A 23,480-nucleotide genomic window follows, 5' to 3' on the forward strand; every position below is an offset into this window, starting at 1 on the left:
CAAACTTTGTTTGAATATTTTGTTGTACAAAGTGAACTCTAGATACCTTAACTAATAAGACCAGGAACTATTTAGTTAAGTTTTACTTAACTAACAAGTTAAGTCTTGTTATCCATATCTAGGAAACTAAGGAGAGAATTTTGAAATGGAGTTTCACAACTGGCTCAAGGACAGAAGTCTGTAAGAGTTAGACAAAAAAAATCTTGGAAGAAATAGCTAGAATTTAAGACAGGTTTGGTGGACTGTAAGATAAGGCAAATAGTGGCTAGTGGAAATAGTACCTTGGCTACAGTTCAGGGTAGGGGACATGACAAGAAATGGGACTTTTCATCCTTGTGCATCAAGAATATTAGTATGTCAAGCACCAATCAGTTATGACATCTTACTTGTTATGTTATTTCCTAAGCACTCCAATTACTGCCAAAGACAGAATACAGAACTTTGGATCTGCACCGTGTAGGATTTTCCCACGACCTGGGTATAACTGTTTTTTAAGCTTATCTGTCCATTTAAAACAGCTCTGAATCCTTTGTCTATTTTCAATCAGATTATCACCTCAAGATGAGCATAAGCCTATTACTGCTATTCTTATCCAGGTGAGAACACCCATGGCCATTTTGTTTAACAGCTGCTCAATCCTAAAGAGATCCCATTTTCAAAAGGAGTCAGGGAAGACAGTGTGTTTAAATCAGTTCCACGTCTCAGCCAATATAATGCAGGGGCCTCTTTGTTTAAGAGGTGGGTAACCAAATACTTGAATTCTATTTTACTCTACTTGTAATACTTAAATCCAAAGAATCATTTCTGACTTCAAAATGTTTCCAAAGATTCACAGCACTGTTCTTTCCTCTTAGGGCTGTTGAACACTGCTTCTATTCAGTCCAAGACTGCATCAAATCATCATATTCTTTCCACATATAGTAAAGACAAAAAACATTTCTAGATCTCTAGAAACTGGTCTCTGAGCCCATGCCTCCAACCCATTTATTTAAAATAAAACAAACTTGCTTGTGGATAGTACTAATGCTTCAAGGATTTACTCTGAAGCAATTTATGCTCAATTACAACAAAAAGTAAAAAAATGAATCAATTAGAATCAATTTAAGACCTAGAAGTGTCAACTTAATTGTAAAAATTTCAAGGCACTTCAGTTCCTGGCTTAATTTTTATTTTTAAAGCTTCCCCTCTGCACAATTACTCTTTCTCTACTCTTCATTGTGGTGTTAGATCTACATAATTATCTAATTGCCATCCATTTCTGTTACATTGTAAGGCATCTCTGATAGGAAACTTAGGAAATTATTCCTGTAGGCTTCTCTAGGGACACTGACCCAAGTGATACCAACCGTAAATTAACCAATCACTAGTTGGAAGTCCTTCCCCTTTCCCCCAAAAAAACAAAAACAAAACAAAAACAAAACAAAAACAAAACAAAAACAGCATCAACGATTAGTATTGGAATAACGTTAGATTTGTTTGCATTGCGTTGAAAGCTCAACTTGTAAAGTGCCTTGGAACTTCAGGTAATCCTATTATCTAGGCCTGTAATTAATGTTGTATGATATGTTGCAATAAAAGGTTAGGCCTTCCTTTTCTTTACCAAAACTGCTTACAGAAATTTCCTACCCTAGACATAGCATTATTGTTAGTTTTTAATATTGTTTTAAAAAAAGCCATTTATAAAGATGATATTAGAAATAAAGAATAAGAAAAAAAAGGGATATGATAAAAAAAAAAAAAAGAACTGTGGCTGAAACTTTATCACTTTGCTGGCAAGCTCTCCCACCTCCATACTTTGGCTCATGGGCTTTATATTTGCACATTTGTTTTTTTGCTATCTACACTAAACGTCACTCCAGCGTTGGCCAGTTTACAAACCTGTGAAAACATACAATTTATAAGATATCACTGCAGGTTTGTTAATAGTTCAGCCACTATTTTCTTCGGTGACTTTCTGCTGAATAACTCTTTTTTTTTTTTTTAAATAACAATAGTGAGCATCAATCAAAATATATCTTGAATATCCCCTTATTATGCCCAATTAAGTCTATACTTGGTGCTCTTAAATCAAAGTTTTAAAAGTTGAAATTCTTCTGAGAGTCTGTGAACAGAGTACGTTTCATATGGTAGAAAGAAAACAAACAAAAAATTTTGGGAAGTATTAGAAGTTGCAAGGTCAGTCATTCCTGAGTTCAGAACTGAATACTGAATTATTTAACTCTGGCCAACTGCTCAGAAATTGCTGCCCTAGATCACTTTCTTTTCTAGAAAGTCTGTCCCGTAGGATTAATTTAGGAATTAATTAGGATTTTATAAAGAGTATTTGTCTGCAATAAATGAGATATGCAGGTTCTTAACCTCAGAGAGGCAAAATGAACAAACGTTGCCCTGGAGAACAGGATCCTCTTATCCTCTGCTACCCAAATTTCTGAATGATGGCAGGCACATCATTTAAACTAAGGATTTCTCGAGGCAACGTTAATCAATCTCCGCTTCTCCACTTGACTTAGCAGAAACCTGAAGTCAGAAGTGCAGAAAATTTGAACTACAAATGATGTCAAGATGCTGATGTTCTGAACATACATCCTGGAAGAGGGACACTGTGAAGACAGGAACTGGAGTATAGCTTTTAACGATGGCCAACAAAATCAGATAGTTCTTCCCTTAATGTTTTCATCCAGTCCTCTTTCAGATTTGTTTCTTTCACCTAGACTTCTCTTTTGTTTTTAATCAGACTTATTTTCCCCCTTCTTCACTGTTTTCAGTCTTGCTTGCAGCTCAACACAGCTATAAATTAATTCAAATAAATAAAAATATCATCTTATTTCATAAGGGGAATAAAAAGATAAAAATTACTATCATTTTGCCACTTTCATGGCAAAAATTTTTTTTTTTTTTTGTCATTTTTCCACTTTCATGGAAAAGTCTTCACAAAAAGAAAGCTAAATGCAGATAAAAAAATATCTGAATGAGATTCATTGTGAATTTAATGGACTTCTGATCACACCCATAGAATGACCAGTGCAAACTAGAGGGAAAAAAAATAAAATTTTGTTCTGACAATACCCTCAAGATTAATTATTCTTGTTCTTTTTATTTATAATTAAGAATACTATTTCAGGTCTAACGCTTTTTTCCTGATATTGAAATTGAATCAAGACTCAAAAATCAAACAGACATAAAGCAGAATTCCAACTGAGCCAACACTGAAAAAAGTTTCCCATACCTGAGAAAAAAACTATTGTTCACAGATCCCTCCCCTTTCCTCCTCCCACAAAACATAAGAAAAACAGAAAGCAACTGACATTTTTGATATTATTATTCAAAGATTCAAATAACAGAATTCACTATCTAAGGACAAAATATTGATACAAATATATTCAAAGGGTACTTCAAAAATATGTAATTATGAAGTTTGGTAAGTCACTTTACATATAAATGTAGAGGAGAAATGCATTAAGAACTGCAAGTCAAAAGATAAGATCATATAGGGAAGTAAAAGGAGATCTTCTGGAAGTATCTTATTTTGAAAATTTTCTCTGAAGTTAGAAGATTGATCTAAACATTCAAAGACAGCTTAAATTATTTAGAAAAGCTATGTGTTAAAACAAGTAAAAACAGAATGAGAGGTATAGTCTGCATAGCACAAGTTTTTGTTTGCCTTGGACAAATGAGCAAGGAAGACATCTCTGTTCTACAGTCTAAATAATTATTTCACTACCTAAATGTTAAAAGAGAAAAAACAGAAGAGTTTAAGAAAGAACATTCCTTTAACCTAGATCACTGCTGTGGAATAGCAGGTTTCATTTTCTTGCACAGGCTTGAGAAATAGTCTTTGATAAACTACGTAAGAAAATATTTTACATTACCATCAACTTAGAATTGACAATGGAAAAGCAAGTCTTAATTACCTGACAGACTATTTTTGCCTCATTGTTGTGTACTGTCAAAGACAGCAGGTTCCTATTCTGTGAGATGGGTACTATAATGCTAGCATAATGTAGGTAAATGAGTTGCATTTAAGACTGCAATAAATACTGAACTTAAAAAAAAGTCTTACACCTCCATCCTCAATAGCTTTATTTTATCACAAAAAGATCATGCATACTAAAGGAAATTTTGGAATCTTTAAATTAAAGTGAAATAAATGTAAGTTTTTCAGAAGAAAGAGACTTAAACAGGGTGCATCTTTTGATTTCAGTTTTAGACTGCTAAAAAATGAATGGCTGCTTATCAAATGTCATCTCTGGGTGAAAACAAATCATAAAATCCTGCTGCAATGATTTGGGAAAATAAACACAGGGAAGAGTCAAGAAAATAGCTTGAAAGCCAGTATTATGATCAGTCTTGTCAGAAAACCAGAGCAACTGAAGAATTAAATATTAGTATAGATACCTTGAACATCTCCAAAAGATTTTTTTAAGTTTATTGTATTACAGAGACTGTTTCTCAAGACAGGTTTTTGATTAAGTCATGGATTCTGGACACCCACATATAACATTTCAAAAACCCTGAAAGAAAGCTATATTTCAGCTCATTAAAATAGTAATAACAACTGAAATAGTAATTAACCTATGAAATAACTTGTAACGCTTACAGAATTTCAACTGATGTGGTTTGAGGAGGGGTAGAGAAGGGTAAGATTGTTTCAATACCTTGTCTTCCCTCATCATTGGTAAACAAACCAGCATCACTGCTGCTCAGACTGCTGGATTCACTGTAATAAGAGAAAGAAAGAAACAGATCAAAAGAACAATTGATCTTTCAGTCGTAAAATTTTAAGGAGACAAGGCTGTGCTCAGATGGAACTTAAGCACAACAAAGATCAGAAACAAAATAGGATTTTTTTTTTAATCAAACTGCAAATATCCTAGTTCCATTAACTACAAAGCATATTATTTTTGGCACATAAAACCACAGGAATCTAATGGTACCCTGACAGTAAGCCAGATGTGACTGCAACGAGGTGCTGACACAATTGATGCATTTTATTATCTTCTTCCATCAAATGCTCACTGCTCCTTTCTTATGGTGTGCAATTCAGCTTGATCCTGGAACACCACTGCTCAATAAAATAGGAGAAGTCTCAATCAAAAGCAGTCTAAGGCTTCCTTCAGCCCATGAAGTACAGGAGTCTGAAAAAAAATCATATTACCTTTCCAAACATCATTTGCAAATATTCTGGAAAAGACACCGCTTTAGGATTCATAACATGCTACTTGGGAAGAAAGAATAAAGTTTTCAACAATGGTAGCCAATTAAGTGAAAATAAAGGTCACCCTGGAGAAAGTATGATCATTGGTCACAGCACCAACGAAAAGTGCAAGGTAGTTTACTGTTCTGTGATTTCTGTCAGGGGCTTCAAATCAGAATGCCTGTACACAACATGCACATACTTCTCTCTAAAAAATATCAATAGTTGGCAGTTTTTTGTTCTTTGCTGTATACACATTACAAGCAATATTCCAATTAAAATATTCCCTTGTCTTTTAATAACATAGATCGCTATTTGGTGAGTTTCACATGAAAGAATTTTTTGTAAACCATTTGATTACTTTACTTCGTAACAGGACTGCTCTCTTCACAGGAATCTCATCACATTTTACATACAATGAAATGTAGAACAATTTGAAAAAAATCACTTCAGTTCACCATACACATTCAAATACAAGTTATAAATACTATGGTTACTTCCAACATTTCATACAAGCTACGTATGTAAAAAGAAGCTGAGGTGTGTTTATGTTTCTCCACTCCCATACATACAGTCTTATATTGAACTGATTTCAATTTAGTTAAGCTTTTTACACATTTAGACTAGTTTTAATTTTTGTTTCTAAATAACTAGTATACTTAAAACTATTTCCTTTTAAATGTTAATCTCAAAAATAAGCCTCTATATTTTTGAGCTGCTAAGATTAATTAGATAAAATTAGTCTAATTTGTGTTTAATTAGAACTACATTATTTGGTTTCATATCTTCCTTTGGGAGGCATTCCAACATGATCTGAAATGATATGGTATCAAGAGCTAATAAGCTGTGTGGTGTTTTTGTTTTGTTTTTTCCTTTCTCTCCCTCTTTTTTTTTTTTTTAAAAAAAAGCTTGAAAATGAAGTTTTCTTAATTTTTTGCTGTATCTTTTGCTGATATGTACTCTTACTGTATAAGCAGTACTTATATTATAAGTACTTTTTGTACTTATAATAAAGTACGTCTTTTACACATAATTTAGTAAGAACAGAGACTTAAGTACTTAACTTGTGCAATTGCCCTAAGCATAACAACGAATTGCAAGCACAGGGGATGGAACCATCGTTCATGAGGGAGACCACAACTTGAACCTCCTGATGCTGCAAGGCCTAGAAACTGCTCTCTAGCAAGCATCCCATCCTCACTTTAATTACAACACACATGGCTTTACTTTCCTTACATTTTATTGTGCACAAGTTTACATTACACATTTCTCCAAAAAATAACACCCTCCCTCCCTTTTTCATAGGTACTTCCCATCCATTTATTAAAAATTGTTCTTTGTACTTAAAAGCCTGGAAGACCTTCAAACCTAGTATTTCAGCCACTTTTCTCACCAAGACTTCCTATCTGAGAACAGACTTTTTTATTTTATTTTTTTAAATTAAATAAAACATTTGAGTTGTGCCATAATTGTCATGGAAGGACTAACCAGTTCATGAAAGCAACTACTTGAAGCTTTCAAAATTATTCTTATTTTCCTTTGTCAAAATAAATAAATAAATAAATAAACTGTAACGCTGACATATCCCACAGCAGCCAGTGTTCATTCCCCTTCAGCTACAGTCAAATAAGGCAGAAGCCACACCTGAGGTAACTGCCACATTGCAATCATTTCACTGAATAAATTATAAACCTCTGGAATTAACATATTAACATCTAAGTAAATGAAAGTTGTTATGATGGAAGTTATTTATAATTTTAATAAATTTTAACACTGTACTTTGCTAATTCCTCTGCTTTGTAAAGAGAATTTCCCCAGAAAGACTTCTAGGAAAAAAGAAAAATGCTACAGATCCCTTTTAATTATAAAACAGCAAGCAAAATCTTGGAAGGAATGCCTTTGCTACTCAAAAAGTTTTTACAACTTTATTTGCACAACTGTGGAAGCAAATAAATATTTTGATTAATAGTCATAATTACCAGCAAAGTGTCCCTTAACCTGTGACCTTGCTTCCCATTCAGTCCTGTCCCCAGAAACTGGGCAGCCTCCATACGCACAGGAACTGGCAGGATGCTGGAGGGAAGGCATCTCTTGCATGAAAGGACTGAGTTCAACTGCTCTCATTTTCAAAAGCAGCAATTGAGATTTCTTCACTATTTAGCCACTTAAAAAGCAAACAAATGCCAAAGTTTGTAGGCTTTAAATCATCACCCAGAACTCCGCACATTGCCAAATTTGTCTGAACTTGGCCAAGGAGTTCAGCATTAAGGATAAGGGAGAATGAGAAAGGGGCAGGCTCTGATCACAAATCTTAATTTCAGTGCTCAAAACCAAGCGCAAAGGAAATCATCTTTGGAATCATATAGATGCCAACATTTTACGAGCTTGAAGCCTGAGCACTGAACTAAAAACATAAACAAAAAGTCTTTTAAAAATAAAAATGTGACCAGAATATGGACATAAAGTAAATTATGCAACAGTTCCTAGCTCCAAGGAAACTTTCTTTTCAGACCTGCCCATGGCAGGGGAGTTAGAACTAGATGATCTATAAGGTTCCTTCCAACCCGAGCCTTTCCATGACTCTAATTATCTGTCTTGAAATACCAAATACGGTGGGATGCCAATTCTCAGTATCAAAGAAGAAGGAAAGGACATTTTCTAAAGGCTCCCTGACAAGTCAAAGCCATAACTTTAACACTGAAGTGAGAAGTCTGAAATCAAACTTGCTGCCCTGAAATACTGCTTCTGTTCTACTAGTTAAGACATTAGGAATTTAAGAGTCAAGATTCACACTGCTCTTTCAACTGTTGTCTGCAGGTGAGGGACAAAACCAGCATGTAATTAAAAAAGATTTGGAAGAACTTTTCTGACAATAATTTGAGTTAGTCACTTATCAATACTGCTGTCATTAAAGCAACCAATTTGTCTGCTCAACAGTTTATAGATAAAATGCCTACAAGATATAAAACCAGAGACAGTAGTACTGTCAAGCAAGCGACTGAAGTTGCGAGTTTTAATAGGAGTCTTTCTTGTTGACAGTTCTGCATTCAGAACCAGACACATGGGATAAACATAATCAGGCTTACCAGGCCCTGCAGGTAAAGTCCCTGGTGTATGGTGGAAAAATGACTTACACCTTACTGTGTTGTCAAAATAGTACTTTCGAAACAATTACCATTGTAGTATGCCTGCTGTCTGGAATGGATGGATGAGGTGTACTGCCAAAGGGTCATCATTCCCCCATTTTTCTAATGGCAAGCTCAGGTGTTTCTGAACTGTAAATTGGTTTTTGCATTTCATAAATGATGTATATCCTTAGCAACCTGCAGACTTTTCATGCCCATGACACAAAGGAACATACTGTCTAAATGGCAAATCTAAACACTGACAACCTTTCTGATGAATAGAGATAACAATCAAAGCACCAATGTCTAGAAATTAGAAAATCTAAATTATTGTCTGTAAGAATGTCTGAGAACTGTCACCAGTTGAAATACCCAGAAAAAGAACGTATTAATCATCAGTGCATTCTGTCATCCTTCACCTTGAAACAATTAGAATGTATTATTACTTTGTTATTCCTCTACTACATGACTATTTTATGCTGAATTCCTTTAGCCTGATCAACTCAGCTTAGTACATTAAAAATAGTAGATTTATGAGCAAAAAACCTCAACAACTCTATGAGCAACTTTTTAAAGCAGATACTACTGATTTAACTTTGAAATTAAAGAAAAAAATATTTCCAACATTAGCAATATTAACATAAGCAAACAAACATGTAAAGTTTCTGTAAAAAAGGAAGAGAAAGAATAACCTGTCGCTCATGTTCTCATCTGAGCCTTTTTGCTCCTCATAGTCCATTTTGTCCTTATTTGCTTGGTTCACTTCTTCATTTTCTATTACTACCCCTTCATCCAAGACTTCTGGTCCTTGTCGAACTGCAGCTACTTTCCTTTTTTTCACTTTGCTCTTGGAAAACTCTTGATGTTGGTACGATTTGTTGTCATTGTCCATTTCTTGATCTCTGTTATCCTGCTGTTGAGTTATTGTCAGTGCATTAGAAACTTCTGATGGCAGATCTATTGCCATCCTTTTCACCTTTCTTCTCCTACGCAAAGTTCTATTTCCTAAACTGTCCACAGCCAAATCTGATTCATGCCATAGAGGTCTTTTGCCTCTAATGTTATTTAGGTTTGAGGAAGGCCTACGTTTAGCAACCAATAACTGGTCATCCGAGTCACTGTGGTCTTTCTTATTAGCATGATTCTCCCTGTAATCTTTGCTTGATTCTTCTAAACTGGAATCCGAACCTTCACTTAAACAGTGACCAGTCTCCCAAGGATGATGGGTGGTAAATGAGCGTCTTTTTCGTCCCCTCCTTTTTCTTGCCTGTCTTTTTAGAAGACAAGACACACTTCGAGAATGATCTCCAGTATCAGCAAAACCTCCTCTGGCTTGTTCTGAACTTTCTTCCAGTGCTGAGACTAGATCATGAACCAGCTCCTCCATAGTCCTACTGAAATGCCTGCATTTTCCAAGAGAAAAAGAAAAAGAAACAAACAAATGAATCTGAAAAGTGTAAAATACAACTTCATCTGCCAAAATAATTATAGTCACTTTAGGCAATGGAGTCTTAATGGCCATCTTAGAACATCACCTTATTTCTGATGAGATCCAAAACCTTGCCAGCTTGTCCTACTCTACTTGCAACACACTAGTACACCTTTTAAAAGGTTACCATCCCAATTTTCTGTCTTGGAAACAAGAGCATCTTTTTTCCCCTATTTATTGTTGACCTTGCTATTATTGTTTGTATTTAATTTTTCTCATCACATTTTCATGATTTTCAGGGATTCCACATTGCAAGAACACTCACTAACTGTAGGCAGGGAGCATGTTTTAAAATTATGAATGGGAAATTGAATACGTAATATTACTCCTTGGTAGTGTATTAGCGAGTTCTGTTTAAGAGTTGTCACTGGGATAAAATCTTTAAAGGATAATTATCTCTTGATGCTACGTAGATGCCAAAACGAAGATAGCAATTCTTGGATAATAGATGACTTTTAAAATAGTAAATCCATCTTTCCAAATGGCTAATATCTATTTCATTTTTTAAAATATTGATTCAGTGAAGTGATAGAATGAAGTTGAGAGAATACTTTGCTATGAGTAATTCTGAAGTATCGAATGCAAAGTTTCCTACCACATCTAGGCACCACCATCAACAGAATCACACGCCTGTGTAAGTAAAAAGATCCCTAACCACACACATCGTCTGATGGATGCCTTAACCTTTTATATGTTTCACTCCTCTCTTCTCAAATTTCACTAGCATTTAGCATGCTTAACTCAGTGTGCTTCAGTAAGTTCACTCATACTTTATATGAACATAACTACTAAAAGAGAACATCAACAGACCGATGAACTCTAATCCTTCTCATTCACCCTCTCATTCACTACAAGCTCCAGTGTTAAAGATGCCTACCTGGTGACAATTACGAACACAAAGAATGCAAAGAAGCGTTAAATATTAATGAAGGAACTGATGAGCACTTTAAGAATAAACCCAAGCTGGTCATGAAAACTCTTATGTAAAGACATATTATCCTTTTAAATATTTTTCACAGATACTCACACATTCCAATTGCAAGATTACCAGAAGCAGAGAGTGCTACAAACTCAAGCTCATTTTGAATTCCTGAAATTAGAGTGTCACTTGCATTTGTTTCTCATATCTTTTTCTAACCTGCTGAAATCTCTAGTCCCATTAGTCCCTCTTAACGTAACATTTTCTCTGGCTCATCTGCTTTCTTCTGCTCTGGTACAGCAGAATCTTTATATTATCTTGTAATGAGTGAAAACAGCTCTGGAAGAATACTACAAGTTTCCGTAAGCTATTTGGTTCCCAAGCATCATAACCTCCATAATCACATAAAAATACTTCTCAGAAACAAGAGAAAGAACAGAACAGGAAAAGTGTTTCAAATGAAGCAATAATTATCTGAAAATCCAGAGAGAGAAGAGAAAGCCAATTAATCTTGGATTCAATTTTATAGACATGTGCCATTACAATGATTTAGAGCTAATCTTGGTTTTACTTCCTAAATTTTTATTATCACAGGGTAGTGAGCTTTTTTTTGTTGTTGTTTGTTTTGTCTTGGCTTTTGAAGTAGGAACTTAAATCACTGGTAAAGGCAAGTCCATGTAAATTTGTACAGGCTTTTCTATTTACTTACATAGACGAACTGGCCCACATTTCTCAGCAGCTACAACCACTGCCAGGGGGGCACTAGCCGCTTTAGCCTTACTGATAAACACCCCGTGAAGACAGATATCCTTTCATGTGCAGGTATCAGAAAAGATGCTCTTCTGGTTTAGGGGGCTTTCTAATCCTTCTGAGTTAATATAAAGGAGCATAAGATTCAGATGAGCTCCAGTAGATTTAGTGTGAGCCATTGTTCCCCCAGCTACTAGCCCAGCCCTTCTGCTGCAGGCTTTCACATCCCGAGCAGAACTGAAAGAAGCAGAACTAACTAGTAGGCTTAAAGGTACCTTCACCTCCCAAAAAGAACAGATTTCTCCTGCTACCATACCAAAACATTAGCTGGAACGTATACATTCTTGCAGCCCATTCTGCTGCTTCCCCTGCAGCACAAAGTAAAATGGGGATACTAATGTCTTACACCACAGTTTATGATTAATTCATTCAATTCAGCATCCCTAATCCATATGGATAGCTATCACTAAAATCAATGTAGCTCCTACAGTGGGCATATCAATTTACTTCAGATAATGGCGGAAGTATGCTGGTAAAGTTGCTTTACTTCTATAGAATACTTCAAGATCAAACAGAATATATCCACTTTGGATTTATATATCTGATCTAACCTTGCCTTGAATTCTTCAATAAATACTATCAATACAGATGGTGTCAGATCAAAAGATGAAACTCAAGAGGAGTGAACACTATTAAGTGTTTTGGAAGTAAAGGGACAGCATGATTCTTAAAAGGCCCCAAGCAGTAAAGTATTTAGTTTCCATTAAATTACAACTTTGAATCTTAAGCATTTCTGCAATTTATCGTTTCTATTGAATATCACAGCTCTTCGCTGATCTCAAAGCTGCAACATATAAACCAAGATCTGTATAGGGCAGTGATCTTGTTTACCCTACTAATTGCAGCCATGGTCTTGTGCATAATACAGCTGTACCTTAATTGCATTGCATTTTGGATAGATCAGACAACATCACGATTACTTTAGAATGGATGATTATGAGAACTGATCAGTTTGGGACGCTAGAAGATCCTTTGTAGTAGCTTGGGAAAAAAACACACCATTCTTCAGCTTTTTAACCACACTGTACCTTCAACATGTCAGTGGTTCACATTAAAACTTTACTTCTCCTGAAAGCCCAAGAAATCTCTTTTGTTTCGTTTTATTGGATCTCTCATTTCTCATGCTGTATTTGAAGCATCAACAACCAGATAGAAGAGTTAAACTGAAACCTGTTTCCAAAATTCAGAAGCATGTGTCTACTACTGCACTATTTGTCAGACAAGTCCAGTTTTGCAGCTTTCTGCCCTGATCACAACCAGCTGTCAAGGTTGTATTCCAAACCTGTGGCACATATTTCAACCATCATTGCCTACTGTAACAAAAATATTTGTGTTTGAAATAGGTTGAAAAATAATTGTGATAATGGAAGTCAGACAAAAAGTATTAAAGACATAACCAGTATCAACTGCATTCACTAAGATGAGAAATTTCACAGATTGTAATAAGGAGTGCGGAACAGCCTATTGTGGTACATAAAATATAAGTTGAGCCATAGTTTAGCATGACTCACATAAGGCTATAAAAATGCTGTTACAGCAACAGCCCACAGCTAGCAATAAACTGTAATGTCTTCACTAGGAGAAGATTCTATTTTACTATAAGAAAATATAGTTTGCCCACACTGACCTTTACATTTATCTGAAGCAATTTTAATGTAGTTCACTAAAGGCTGACCCATTTCCTCTCTATCTTTACCAAAGCAGACCATAATAGTACTGGTTGCAGGAAACAACATAACTGCTTTCACCTCTTCCAAAAAGGGCTAACACAGCTTGTGTTAAGCATTAACATTCAGTGTAGAAACTACTGAGGGAAGTAACAGGCACTTAATTTTTCAATGCAAGTCGACTATCATTTTTTTTTGTTATTCACTTCCTACCTAAAACACAACAATGTAGAGCTCTGACCACTCACTGAACATGTAACAAACTTTTAATACACTGATGGGACAGCTAAATGAGTTGCAGGACTCTTAAGAAGAGGTAGTATCTTCTACTAAACCATCTGACAGCTGCATTTACATTTACCTTCTGGTTCTGTAGATTTTTCTGTTAAATAGATAAAGAGTTCTTTAAAGCAAAAGTTATACTACATCCATTTCACCAATTTGGAAAAGTAACCCTCAATAACAAATCCAAAGAAAAGCAATTTCCTCAGAACCACGATTTTTGCTGCCATCACAACCAACCTCAATCACAAGCTAAAAGCACAAGAAAATCAAGTAGTTCCTCAAGTATCAGGATTATAAATCCTGACTTTATATAATCTTGTTTCTCCAACATCTTGTGAACTGGTTGTACTCGCACTGCACCTTTACTCTCAGGCAGGTGTTAATTCGCATCCCATTTCTTCACATCAGAAGCGATTTTCTCAAAACAATAGTTTTGAGACCTCTGCTGTTTTATCACTGAATGTGACCAAACTTTGGAGTCAACAGATGCAAGATTTTGGGAGGGTGCAGCAGATGATAGATCTCACTGCCTGGCCAGTAGAATTTACAGATTCCAAACCCAAGAGCTATCCCTGCTCTTGGGATATGCATAAAGGGGGAAACAAATTAAAGCAAGACAACTAAGTAAAAATTATTAAATAGCTAGCAAGAAACTACAGTGGATGAGGAAATAACTTATAAAGCCACGTTACATAGAAGATTATGGTATGTATAAGAAACACAGCCTGAGCCTTCATTATTTAAACTCGACAGCCATCAAACGGCCATCACTGACAGGAGGCCACAAAGCACCCAGTCCCATGTCTGCATCCATCTGTGTCTTTAGGTGTCCTCCCCAGCACAATCAGGTTTTCAGAGTTACACAATTAGCAAACCACATTCCAGCCCTGCACCAACCATCATGGGGGGTAGAAGAGCTAGCTGAGAGCACCAGATAATCCCTGCCCTCCTCCACTTCTGAGGGTCTGGCCCAGTGCTTCCTGTGAAGGCTAAGAGCCACCACATTCAGAGTAAGTTTCACAAACAGATCAAAGAAACTTGATACAAAAGTAACCTTCACTTTAACATTTTAAAAACCTGAGTCAAAACAAAAACTTACAAGAACTAAGCATCAGAAAATTACTTTGACTTTCATGTAAGATATTCTGAACAAGTACAAGAACCAAGTACTCTTGAGATAAGTTAGGAGACTATCTTGAAGCATGCCTATATCTGAAAAAGGAAAAACAAACCCCAAATCCCAGGATATATCTCATCTTTGAGGTATAGCAACCTTTTTTTTTTTTTTTTTGGTAGAAAGTTATGTGTATATATACAAATCAGTTTCACAAACTACTAAAAGTACAGAAGGGGAAATGAAAAAATGAGAATTTATGGAAGTCGTACTTGTACAGTGAAAGACGTGCACTTACTACACTTGCTGGGATTTTCTATGAACTCTTTTTGGTGCACAGCTCCTACACATTTATTTATACACAACTACAAGCAACATTTTATACCTCCTGTTACACACTGCACATCAATTCTCAGTACAGACTCTACATTTGAGAAACTCCTTTAGACATGTTTAGGAATTCCCCTGCACTTGATCTACACGAGGAAAAGTTAATAGTATTTGAGGAAAAATGGAATTTCATCAGCTGATTATGTTGCTGGTCCTCCTGAAAATTAGGGCCAGACAAACCTGGAAGAAATACATCTGACTTCTAGCAGTACTTCAGAACTACTAAATTAACAATCCTATAGATAATAAATAGCGCTTCAATAATTGTGCTGAATAACTCTAGGCAGTTTATTTATTATATATAGCTGTCTAATGACAGTTACAGAAGAATATGCCAAGCTCCTGTACCTTGTTTTGCTGAACACTGTTTTTAAAGTCTCTGGAACCAAATGAATCTATATAGACACAAAATAATTAAATTTAAAGAAAAAAGACACGTTAAGTCTATAATGAAAACCTTCCCAGAATGAAGATACAAGCTATGAACCTCTTAGACAGTTACTACTATAGACAGCCTTAGTACTGAAATAAAAATAATTCTGCCAGAAGAGCATACCTCATTCTCTGAAGATTTACAGACTACAACCAACAGAAGTTACATTTATGGGCACATCCATATACCTACCAATGCTGGCATATTTTTTTTCTAGGACTGTATACTATCTATGCAAAATGCTTTCTAATTAGGACTGTTTCTCATTTATCAAAACCTAAAAAGTCATGGAAATACTACCCCCCTCCCAACACATGCGCGTACGCACACACGCACACACATACAAAGTGGTGGTATCAGCTGAAATGTAGGAGGAAGAAGTTAGTTGTAAGAAAATTAAGAACTAAGCCTCTTTCTTCCTCTTTTTTCCTGTTGCCATGTAAGAAGCAAAGTGATCTATAAAATAAAACCTGTTGAAGACCTGGCAACCCTACCTGCAGGTGACTGTATACATAACGCTCCCTCTAGAAAAAGTGGCAAAGCCTCAACCCAGGCCTCAAATTATCATCAATATTCAAGAAAAACAAAATAAAAGAAGTACCACAGTCCTCTCCACCCCCATTAGTTAAAGTGAAATGAAGTTACACACACCACGTGATACCTAACGTACCACAAGACACTGAAAACTTCACGTAGGAAATTAAAAACAGCGAGTTCTGAAGGAAACAATTGGTTTTTCAGCTCCATTCCATCAGGTCTCTTCACCAACAGCCTTTACGCCTCCATGGCGCATTAATAAAACCCACATTGCTCTCTTCTGTTAGCCTGTTTCCACAGTCCTATGAAGAAAGCTTTAGAGTCGCTATGCTAATATCTGGGCTTAGGTACAACAGCTAACGTGTGAATTACATCGCAGCAGCACTGGCTCAGCTCTCCTTGCTCGTCGGCCGCGGCCACACTTGTTGATGCTCGGTTCGCGACCGCGGCCTCAGGACGGCAGCCACACCTCACTGTCCGTTTCCACAGCCTCCACCAAAGCGCTCGGGCCTTTGACAGCTCTGCCACAACGCAAGAAATAAAACGCCCCCGTGCCACCAGCACCAGTTTGCGTGCCTGCCGTCCTCTTCCAGCAGCGCGGGGACAATCCTTCCTCCCCCTGCTGCTGGCTTACAAGCGAGGCGAGCCTGGCAGGCATGTCCAGGCCCTGCACACCCCCTCCCCGAAAATAAATCCCCCCTCCCAAGCCCCCTTTCTCCTGCAGCCCCCCCCAGCCCTGCAGCCCCCCTTCCCCAGGCCGGCAGCAAGGGGCGGGGCCCCCCCCGCATCCCCGCACCTCGCCCCCTCCCCGGCTCCCAGGCGTTGCCCCGGGGCCCTCCGCGGGGCCGGCGCCCCCCGGCCCGCTCTCACCAGCTCGTCCTCGCCGCCTGAGCTGGGGTCGGGCTGTGCTCGGCGCCCCGCAACATGAACCCGGCGCCTCCCTCCCCCGGCCGCTCCCCGGGGAGGCTGCGCCGCTCCGCACACACCGGGCCGGGGGCAGGAGGCGGCCGCGCTGCTCCGCAGGCCCCCGCCGGGAGGGCCCGGAAGCGGCTCGGGCCCCGGCAGGAAGGCGGCCGCCACCATCTCTCCCCTTCCCCGGCTCCTCGCCGGCAGCACCGCGCCCTCTCCTCGCTTACCGTCCCCCGCCGTCCCCTCGGTCCTTCCCCGCGGGGCTGCCACTGCCGGCCCCGCTCCCCGCACGGCACCGGGCCAGGCCGAGGGCGGCCTGGTCTACCCGCGGGCGGCCTGGTCTACCCGCGGGCGGCGCGGGGTGGTACGGCCCGTTGCCATGGCGGCGGCGGCGTCGGGCGGGCGGGGGCCGCGGGGGCAGCATGGCCGCCCTGGCCCGGCTGCGGGCCCGGCTGCCGGCGCTGCGGGAGGAGTATTTCCGCAGGAACAGGTACCCGGAGGGTCCGGCTGCGAGATGGCGGCGCTCCGCCAAAAATAGGTGGCTTCGCAGCCTCCCCCCTCCGGCTCCCGGGCTCGTTTTGAGGGCAAAGGGGCGCCCGCAAAGCCAGGGGCTGGAGCCTGCGGTGGTCCCATACACCCCCCCGGCCTGGGCTTGTCCGCTATCTGCTCATTCGTTTATTTATTTATTTACTTATTTATTTAGATTGACAGAGAATCCCCCAGTCGCTGAGAGAGCTGATGGCTCTGATCCGCACTGCTTGAAGTTGAGCTCTGTAAAGCAGACCATACAGCTTGTGTCTCTAGCACCTGAGATACGTTTAGTCTTTTTTTTTTCTTTTTCTGCCAAGCGAAAGATTTTTTTTTTTATGCCAGGAGAAGAAGGAGATGCTTGCCCTACCCACATCTCCACCTACAGAGCAGCACGCTGACAGGATCCCCCCGCTGGTGTGGGTTTTCTGACCATGAAGGTGGCAACTTTTCACACGTCAGATTTTAGGAAATAAGATATTTTGAGAGCTCTTTTAATATTTCATGCACCTGTACTGTAAACCCTATTATTCAAATGTATTGTTGCTGCTAGTGTGCATATAACATTAATACTCAAACAGAAAAAAAAAAATCATATCCAGGATACTTCTGGTTTTTCTTCACTGTTTAATGTGTCATTTTAGAAACCAATTACAACAATATTTGCATGACTAACACAGCTCTAACATTGCTAAAAGTTGAGAGGTCAAGTCCTGCCTGCATATAGAGCATTCCCATTCTTTTGCTGAACTTTAGCTCATATTCTCGTGGCTGTACACGCAGTAGTTCACTAAATGAGCATCAGTTACAGCAGACTATACTTGTATTTCACATACTTCAGGTTATAAAGAGCAGGCTGAGCCAGACGTCGAAATCCATTGGAGGGCAGCATGCTGGATGTTTGGGGATTTGTTTTTTGGCACAGCTTGCCAAAAATAAATTGTTTCCTTTTAAGAATAGGCTATAATCCATCAGCTTCTTGAAATTCAGAGCTTTTCAGCTGAGAATTTACATGAGAGCATTCAGTCTGAGCAACTGAAGGCCTGATCAGTAATCTGATCTTTGTTCATTAGGGTGAAAATCTTGAACTTTTTCAGCAAAGCTGTGAGTAAAACCATGAAACAAATCAGAATATCTTGTTTAGAGGTTTTGATGGGCCCCTTTTAAATTTAAAAAATAAACTTTGGGTATTGAAGTGTGTCAATTTTGCAATGGTCTTTGAAGTATTTTGTGCAAAATAAAAGAACAACTTTAGTTTCAGTTGCAGAACTATTCTATATAAAGTAATACATCAGCTACAGTTGTCAAAGTTTGGATGCTATGGGCATGAGTAAGGGTAATCTGTGAACTCACTCATCATTCACAATTCATACAAAAATGTGATATATTTAAAAAGCACGTTACTCTTTAAAGCCAATATTCTACAGTGAAATACTGGATCCCCCAAAAGACCTAACTTGTTATAAAGTATCAGACAGTGTAGAAGAATATAGATGGCAAAGTACTTGTTTGTTTGTTTGTATGAGTTGCACTGTTTACAGCTACCTTCAGCGGTAAAGCCTGAAGGATTTCCATGTGTACCAAGCAAATTTTAAGACAAAATAAAACTCTTTCTTTCTTCGCCTATCTATCAAGACCTAAAAGCAGAACTTAGTATAACATCAAGAGCATACAGAACGTCTAGAGCAGCTTGACTTAAAGTGACTCTGGTGAGAACTAAGTACTCTTGCTAGCAATTACTGCTGCAGGGGGAGCACAGTAATTGAAGTGCCTTAAAGTAAATCCCAAATTGGAAAACCTTCTTTATCTTTCAGAATGCATTTGCTGTTTCACGACTTTACATCTGTTCCATTAAAGATCAGGACAGGCTGATGACTGTAATGTCCTGCCTCTTGATTGTGGTTAGACCAGTGATCGATTTAACATGGTTCTTCTTCTGATCTTAATAATGTTCCTGTCATTCTTTACACAGAATTGCATTAGTCTCAGAGTATGGGGTCTTCTAAACTGTCTGTCCTTTTAGGGAAAGTACCTTTCTAGGGGAGGACTTACCCATTTACAGTACAACACAAAGAGGCCTTAAGTCTGCACCTTGAGGCTGCAATTTCTCAGCAGAAGTATTAGAATATACAAGACCTGTTAGTATATTCACTTATTTTTCCAGGAGCCTACTTTTATATGCTGTAACATCTATATGCTAGATGTTGATCTTAACTATTTTTTATTTTTTTTAAGTCTTTGAGAAGTATTTGGAACTCTGAAAGCTTAATTCAAACTGTATGACAACTATGCGTTCTGATCAGAATGGCAGATATTGCCTTAAACAACTTAAGCCCCAAACCACTTCTTTTTTTGGCAAGGCCAGCTGTAAGTGCTTGTGGAATTATATTGCAAGAAACTTAAGTCTGTTCTTGATCCACTTAAGTAAAAGTTGTAAGGACTTCTAATGTCTCAGCTGGGCTTCTGCTCTTCCAGAAGCAGACCATGGCTGCTCATATGTTCATATATTATAAATATGCTTATATTATGTTCATATATTATAAAAATTTTTTTCATCAAACTCATTTCTGGAAGTGTCTGCTTCCTATGAAGTCTAGGAAGCTAGACAAGAAAATAGCAAGAAAGCCCTCTAGTATATATGTCAGCTTTAATATTGACTTGTTTTGTGGTCCTGTGTAAAAAAGATCTCTTTTCCACAGTTTCTAGGTTCTGGAACATGTCTGATGCATGTCAGATGATGAGAAAAATGGGTGCTCCTGTAACGTGATGTGGAGGCACATGCTGCACCAGCTGCTATAATAGCAGCAGAGCTAATGCTTCTTGATCTCTGGTATTAAATTGGTGTTTAGTTTTTCATGACATATAATGAGGATAATACTAATTTATCAGATAAAAATTGCTTTTGTTAGTGTTTTCCAAGGCAGTTAATGTTGAAACAACAGCAAGAACTCACTAATGTTAGCTAGATAAGAAAACTAATTAATAGTAGCCTAATTGTTATTCTGTGGCAGGCACAAGAAATTTAACTATTTGGTAAACATGTTGCTAACAAAAAATAGGATAGTAAAATATTAAGATAAAATTTTAAGTTCATAAACTTGACTCTGACATTTGGAAAAACTAACAAACGAACAACAAATAAATAAAGCTAGAGATGGTCTCATAGCTGGTTTCTACCCCTCGGCACTGAAACTCATCATAGTCATGATTTCTTCTTTAATTCTCTGAAAAATCTCTTCATTAGTCTTGTTTAGATTCAGTTTTCCTTATGTGCCTTTTTGCTTTGTCACAATTACCATTCTCCTAATAGCCATGGAAAGAAGACAAGCAAGACTATCTCATGGAATTACTTTCTAACTTGATGAGGATGAGGTCCTTTCACTTGTGCTTCTTTCTCTGCTTCTGCGTGTGCATTTACTTTGTACTTCCTCATTCAACACCAGTCTTTGGCAACTAATAGTTCCTGAAGATTTTCTTGAAGTCATTAATTCTCCATCTCCATCTATCTTGCATCTTCAGCTGCCTTACTAGTATCTCTTTATAGATAACCTTTCTTCTCCTGTAACTTAAAAACAAATTCTTCGTCTTTCTCTGCATCCTTTCTACTTCATCAGTTCTTCTGGCATCTGTATTAATCAATCATGCAATCTCAGCATGTTTTCTAATTCTTTTGGTTCATTTTGTTCCCTCCTTGCCTGCCTGCAGCACACACCAATAATCTGCCAGTTTCATTTTTACATTATCTCCAAAATCCATGTCTTTGAATTCCCAGTGCACAAAGTCCTGTCAAGACTCAATTAACTGTTGCACTGACTACTATAATTCTGTGTAAAAGATCCCCATGATTATCGCTTTGGAATCTCTCCAAATTACTAATAACATTTGTTTCTAATTCCTGGCTTCTTCTTCCTTTTAAGACACATTTAGATTCCATATTCTGCCATTCCAGGCCTTCTGAAGTTTGCAAATTTCTACATCTAATTTCTTTCATATGCTTTCATTGTTCTAACTTGTATTTTCCCCTTACATTCGTCTCTCACTTTTCTTCATTCATCTCTTCCTCTTTTCCATATTTATCTTCTTTAAATTCCCTTCTGATATACCAGATATTCTGATATACTGATGAAGAATATTACTCTTCAAGTAATATAAAAATAAAAGTGTTGTTTGTAAAACGTTTTAAAACTAGTTCTTACCCTTAATAAACACTTCTTATTGATTGAATTGATTTTTATTATGATAATATTGACTGTAGTTAAGTTACTTAATATTCCCAGGGATATCCAATTTTATACATAGCTGTGGAGTTTTTGTTATAAATCAGGCCTAATTAAAGAATTATCCAGATTTTTCACCTACAACAGAAGAACATAATTTGCTGACATGCGTATTCAGTATTGTATGGGAATAAGAATTACACTCTTCCAAACAGTATATCACCTGTAGGTTGTGATACCTTAGTGTTGCAGTAGCTTACAGTCATATTTAGTTTTCATGTCTTTTAAAAAATATTTTAGTTCTGTAGTAATAGGTAGCATGGTTTGGGTTCATTCATGTATTGTTCTGAAGCAATCTGTTGCATTTTTCCATTACTGTCTAATACCAATAAAGTTTATAAATTTAATATTTATTTAGCAATCTTTTTTAGTCCTTCTTTCTGTACTAATTTTTAAATTTTTAAAATTGATTACAGGCTATCAAGTCTCCAGTCCTCTGTAGGGGACTTAACTTTTTTATATTCACACTATGCAACTAACCTAAATTATATTGTTATGCAATATTATTGAACTTCATAGAATTAAAATTTTAACTGTAGGTGAAAAATCCAGGGAAAAACATCACAAGCTTCAACAGTAAGAAATATTTTAAAAGGATTTTTTTTCTGTTTTGGTACTAAATTATCATGCTGATAGGTATTACTACTTTTTATATTTTCTATGATTACTATAACTACTACTTCTTATGTTTTCAGATGTGTAGATGAAGACAGAAAAATAAAGTACAAAGCTGCTGTCAAAATTCAGAGCTGGTTTCGAGGATGCAGAGTCCGAGCCTATCTGAGGTAGTATATTAGGCTTATTTTAATCTGTATTTTGTAATTGAATTTAGTTCCAAAATTTCTCATGGTATTATTTGATTTTAATAAAATGAGAAAATTTTGAAAAAAAAACAAACAAACAACAGTCTATCATTTATTCTGCTTTTAAATTGAATGAAACATATGCTGGGCCACTGTAAAAAACAATTATTTTTGATTTTCATAGCTATATGCAATTAAAATGGCAAGATGCTAGTAAGCAGCTAATAAGTAGCAAAGAAACAGTCCATCTTCGATATAGAATCATAAAATATCCCAAGTTGGAAGGGACCCATAAGAATTATTGTGTCTCACTCCTGGCTCCAAACAGGACCCCCAGAAATCAAACCCTATGTCTGCGAGCATTGTCCAAATACTTCCTGAACTCTGCCAGGCTTGGTGCCGTGACATCTTCCCCAGGGAGCCTGTTTCAGTGCCTTACCACCCTCTAGGTGAAGAACCTTTTCCTACCCCTTTTCCTGACCCTCCCCTGTCTATTTATGAGGAATACATGGCAGGGCACCTTTGACACTCTCTTATTATCCATGAATAACTTCAACGAGAAAACAAGTACTTATTTTGATACCACTTCATAAGTCAAACTCTTAGAATATAATTGGCAGTCCCACCAACACTATGCTGATACTAATAGACAGTATTGTCTGAGAGATGTTGACATGACTGGAGAAAATAACGTTCTCCAGTTAAGCTGTTTGCATAGACTTTTCTTATCTCTCTTGCTGTGGACCTTAGACAAAAATTGCCTAGTAAGTGTATGGTAACAGGATTCTTACTGTAGAAAATTAACTTCCACAGATCAACTTGAACAAATCGTATTTAAAGATCTTTCTTTACATATTTTCTCCGCTTACAAAACAAAGAAAAAAAAAACAATCACTCTTTCTGTAAATTGCCATATAAAACATATTTTTGGAAGCAGTGTAGCTGGTCCCTCCACCCAGAAGACCCTTCTTCATTTTTGGTCATAAGCCCAATTGGTCAA

At 37.5% G+C, this 23,480-nt stretch overlaps 2 protein-coding genes across 6 annotated transcripts in view; one reads left to right on the forward strand and one right to left on the reverse strand.

Annotated features, from left to right (window-relative positions):
• GPATCH2 (G-patch domain containing 2) overlaps positions 1 to 17,296 on the reverse strand; it is a 116,117-nt gene extending 98,821 nt beyond the window's left edge. For 2 of the 3 annotated variants that reach the window (XM_068676014.1, XM_068676016.1), the window contains exons 1-3: positions 17,100 to 17,296; positions 9,012 to 9,722; positions 4,656 to 4,717 (exon numbers count right to left, since the gene is read on the reverse strand). In XM_068676014.1, the coding sequence (XP_068532115.1) occupies positions 4,656 to 4,717; positions 9,012 to 9,722; positions 17,100 to 17,296 (970 nt within the window). Of the gene's footprint in view, positions 1 to 4,655; positions 4,718 to 9,011; positions 9,723 to 16,833; positions 17,022 to 17,099 lie in introns of those variants that run through there. The other variant, XM_068676015.1, reaches the window with a different exon arrangement.
• Positions 17,261 to 23,480, forward strand: part of SPATA17 (spermatogenesis associated 17) — a 96,581-nt gene continuing 90,361 nt past the window's right edge. For all 3 annotated transcript variants that reach the window (XM_068676019.1, XM_068676020.1, XM_068676017.1), the window contains exons 1-2: positions 17,261 to 17,362; positions 22,373 to 22,462. In XM_068676019.1, coding sequence (XP_068532120.1) covers positions 17,295 to 17,362; positions 22,373 to 22,462 — 158 coding nt within the window. In that variant the 5' untranslated portion in view covers positions 17,261 to 17,294. The remainder of the gene's footprint in view (positions 17,363 to 22,372; positions 22,463 to 23,480) is intronic.

Source organism: Anas acuta, chromosome 3 (genome assembly GCF_963932015.1).
Source record: "Anas acuta chromosome 3, bAnaAcu1.1, whole genome shotgun sequence".
Lineage (NCBI taxonomy): Eukaryota > Metazoa > Chordata > Aves > Anseriformes > Anatidae > Anas > Anas acuta.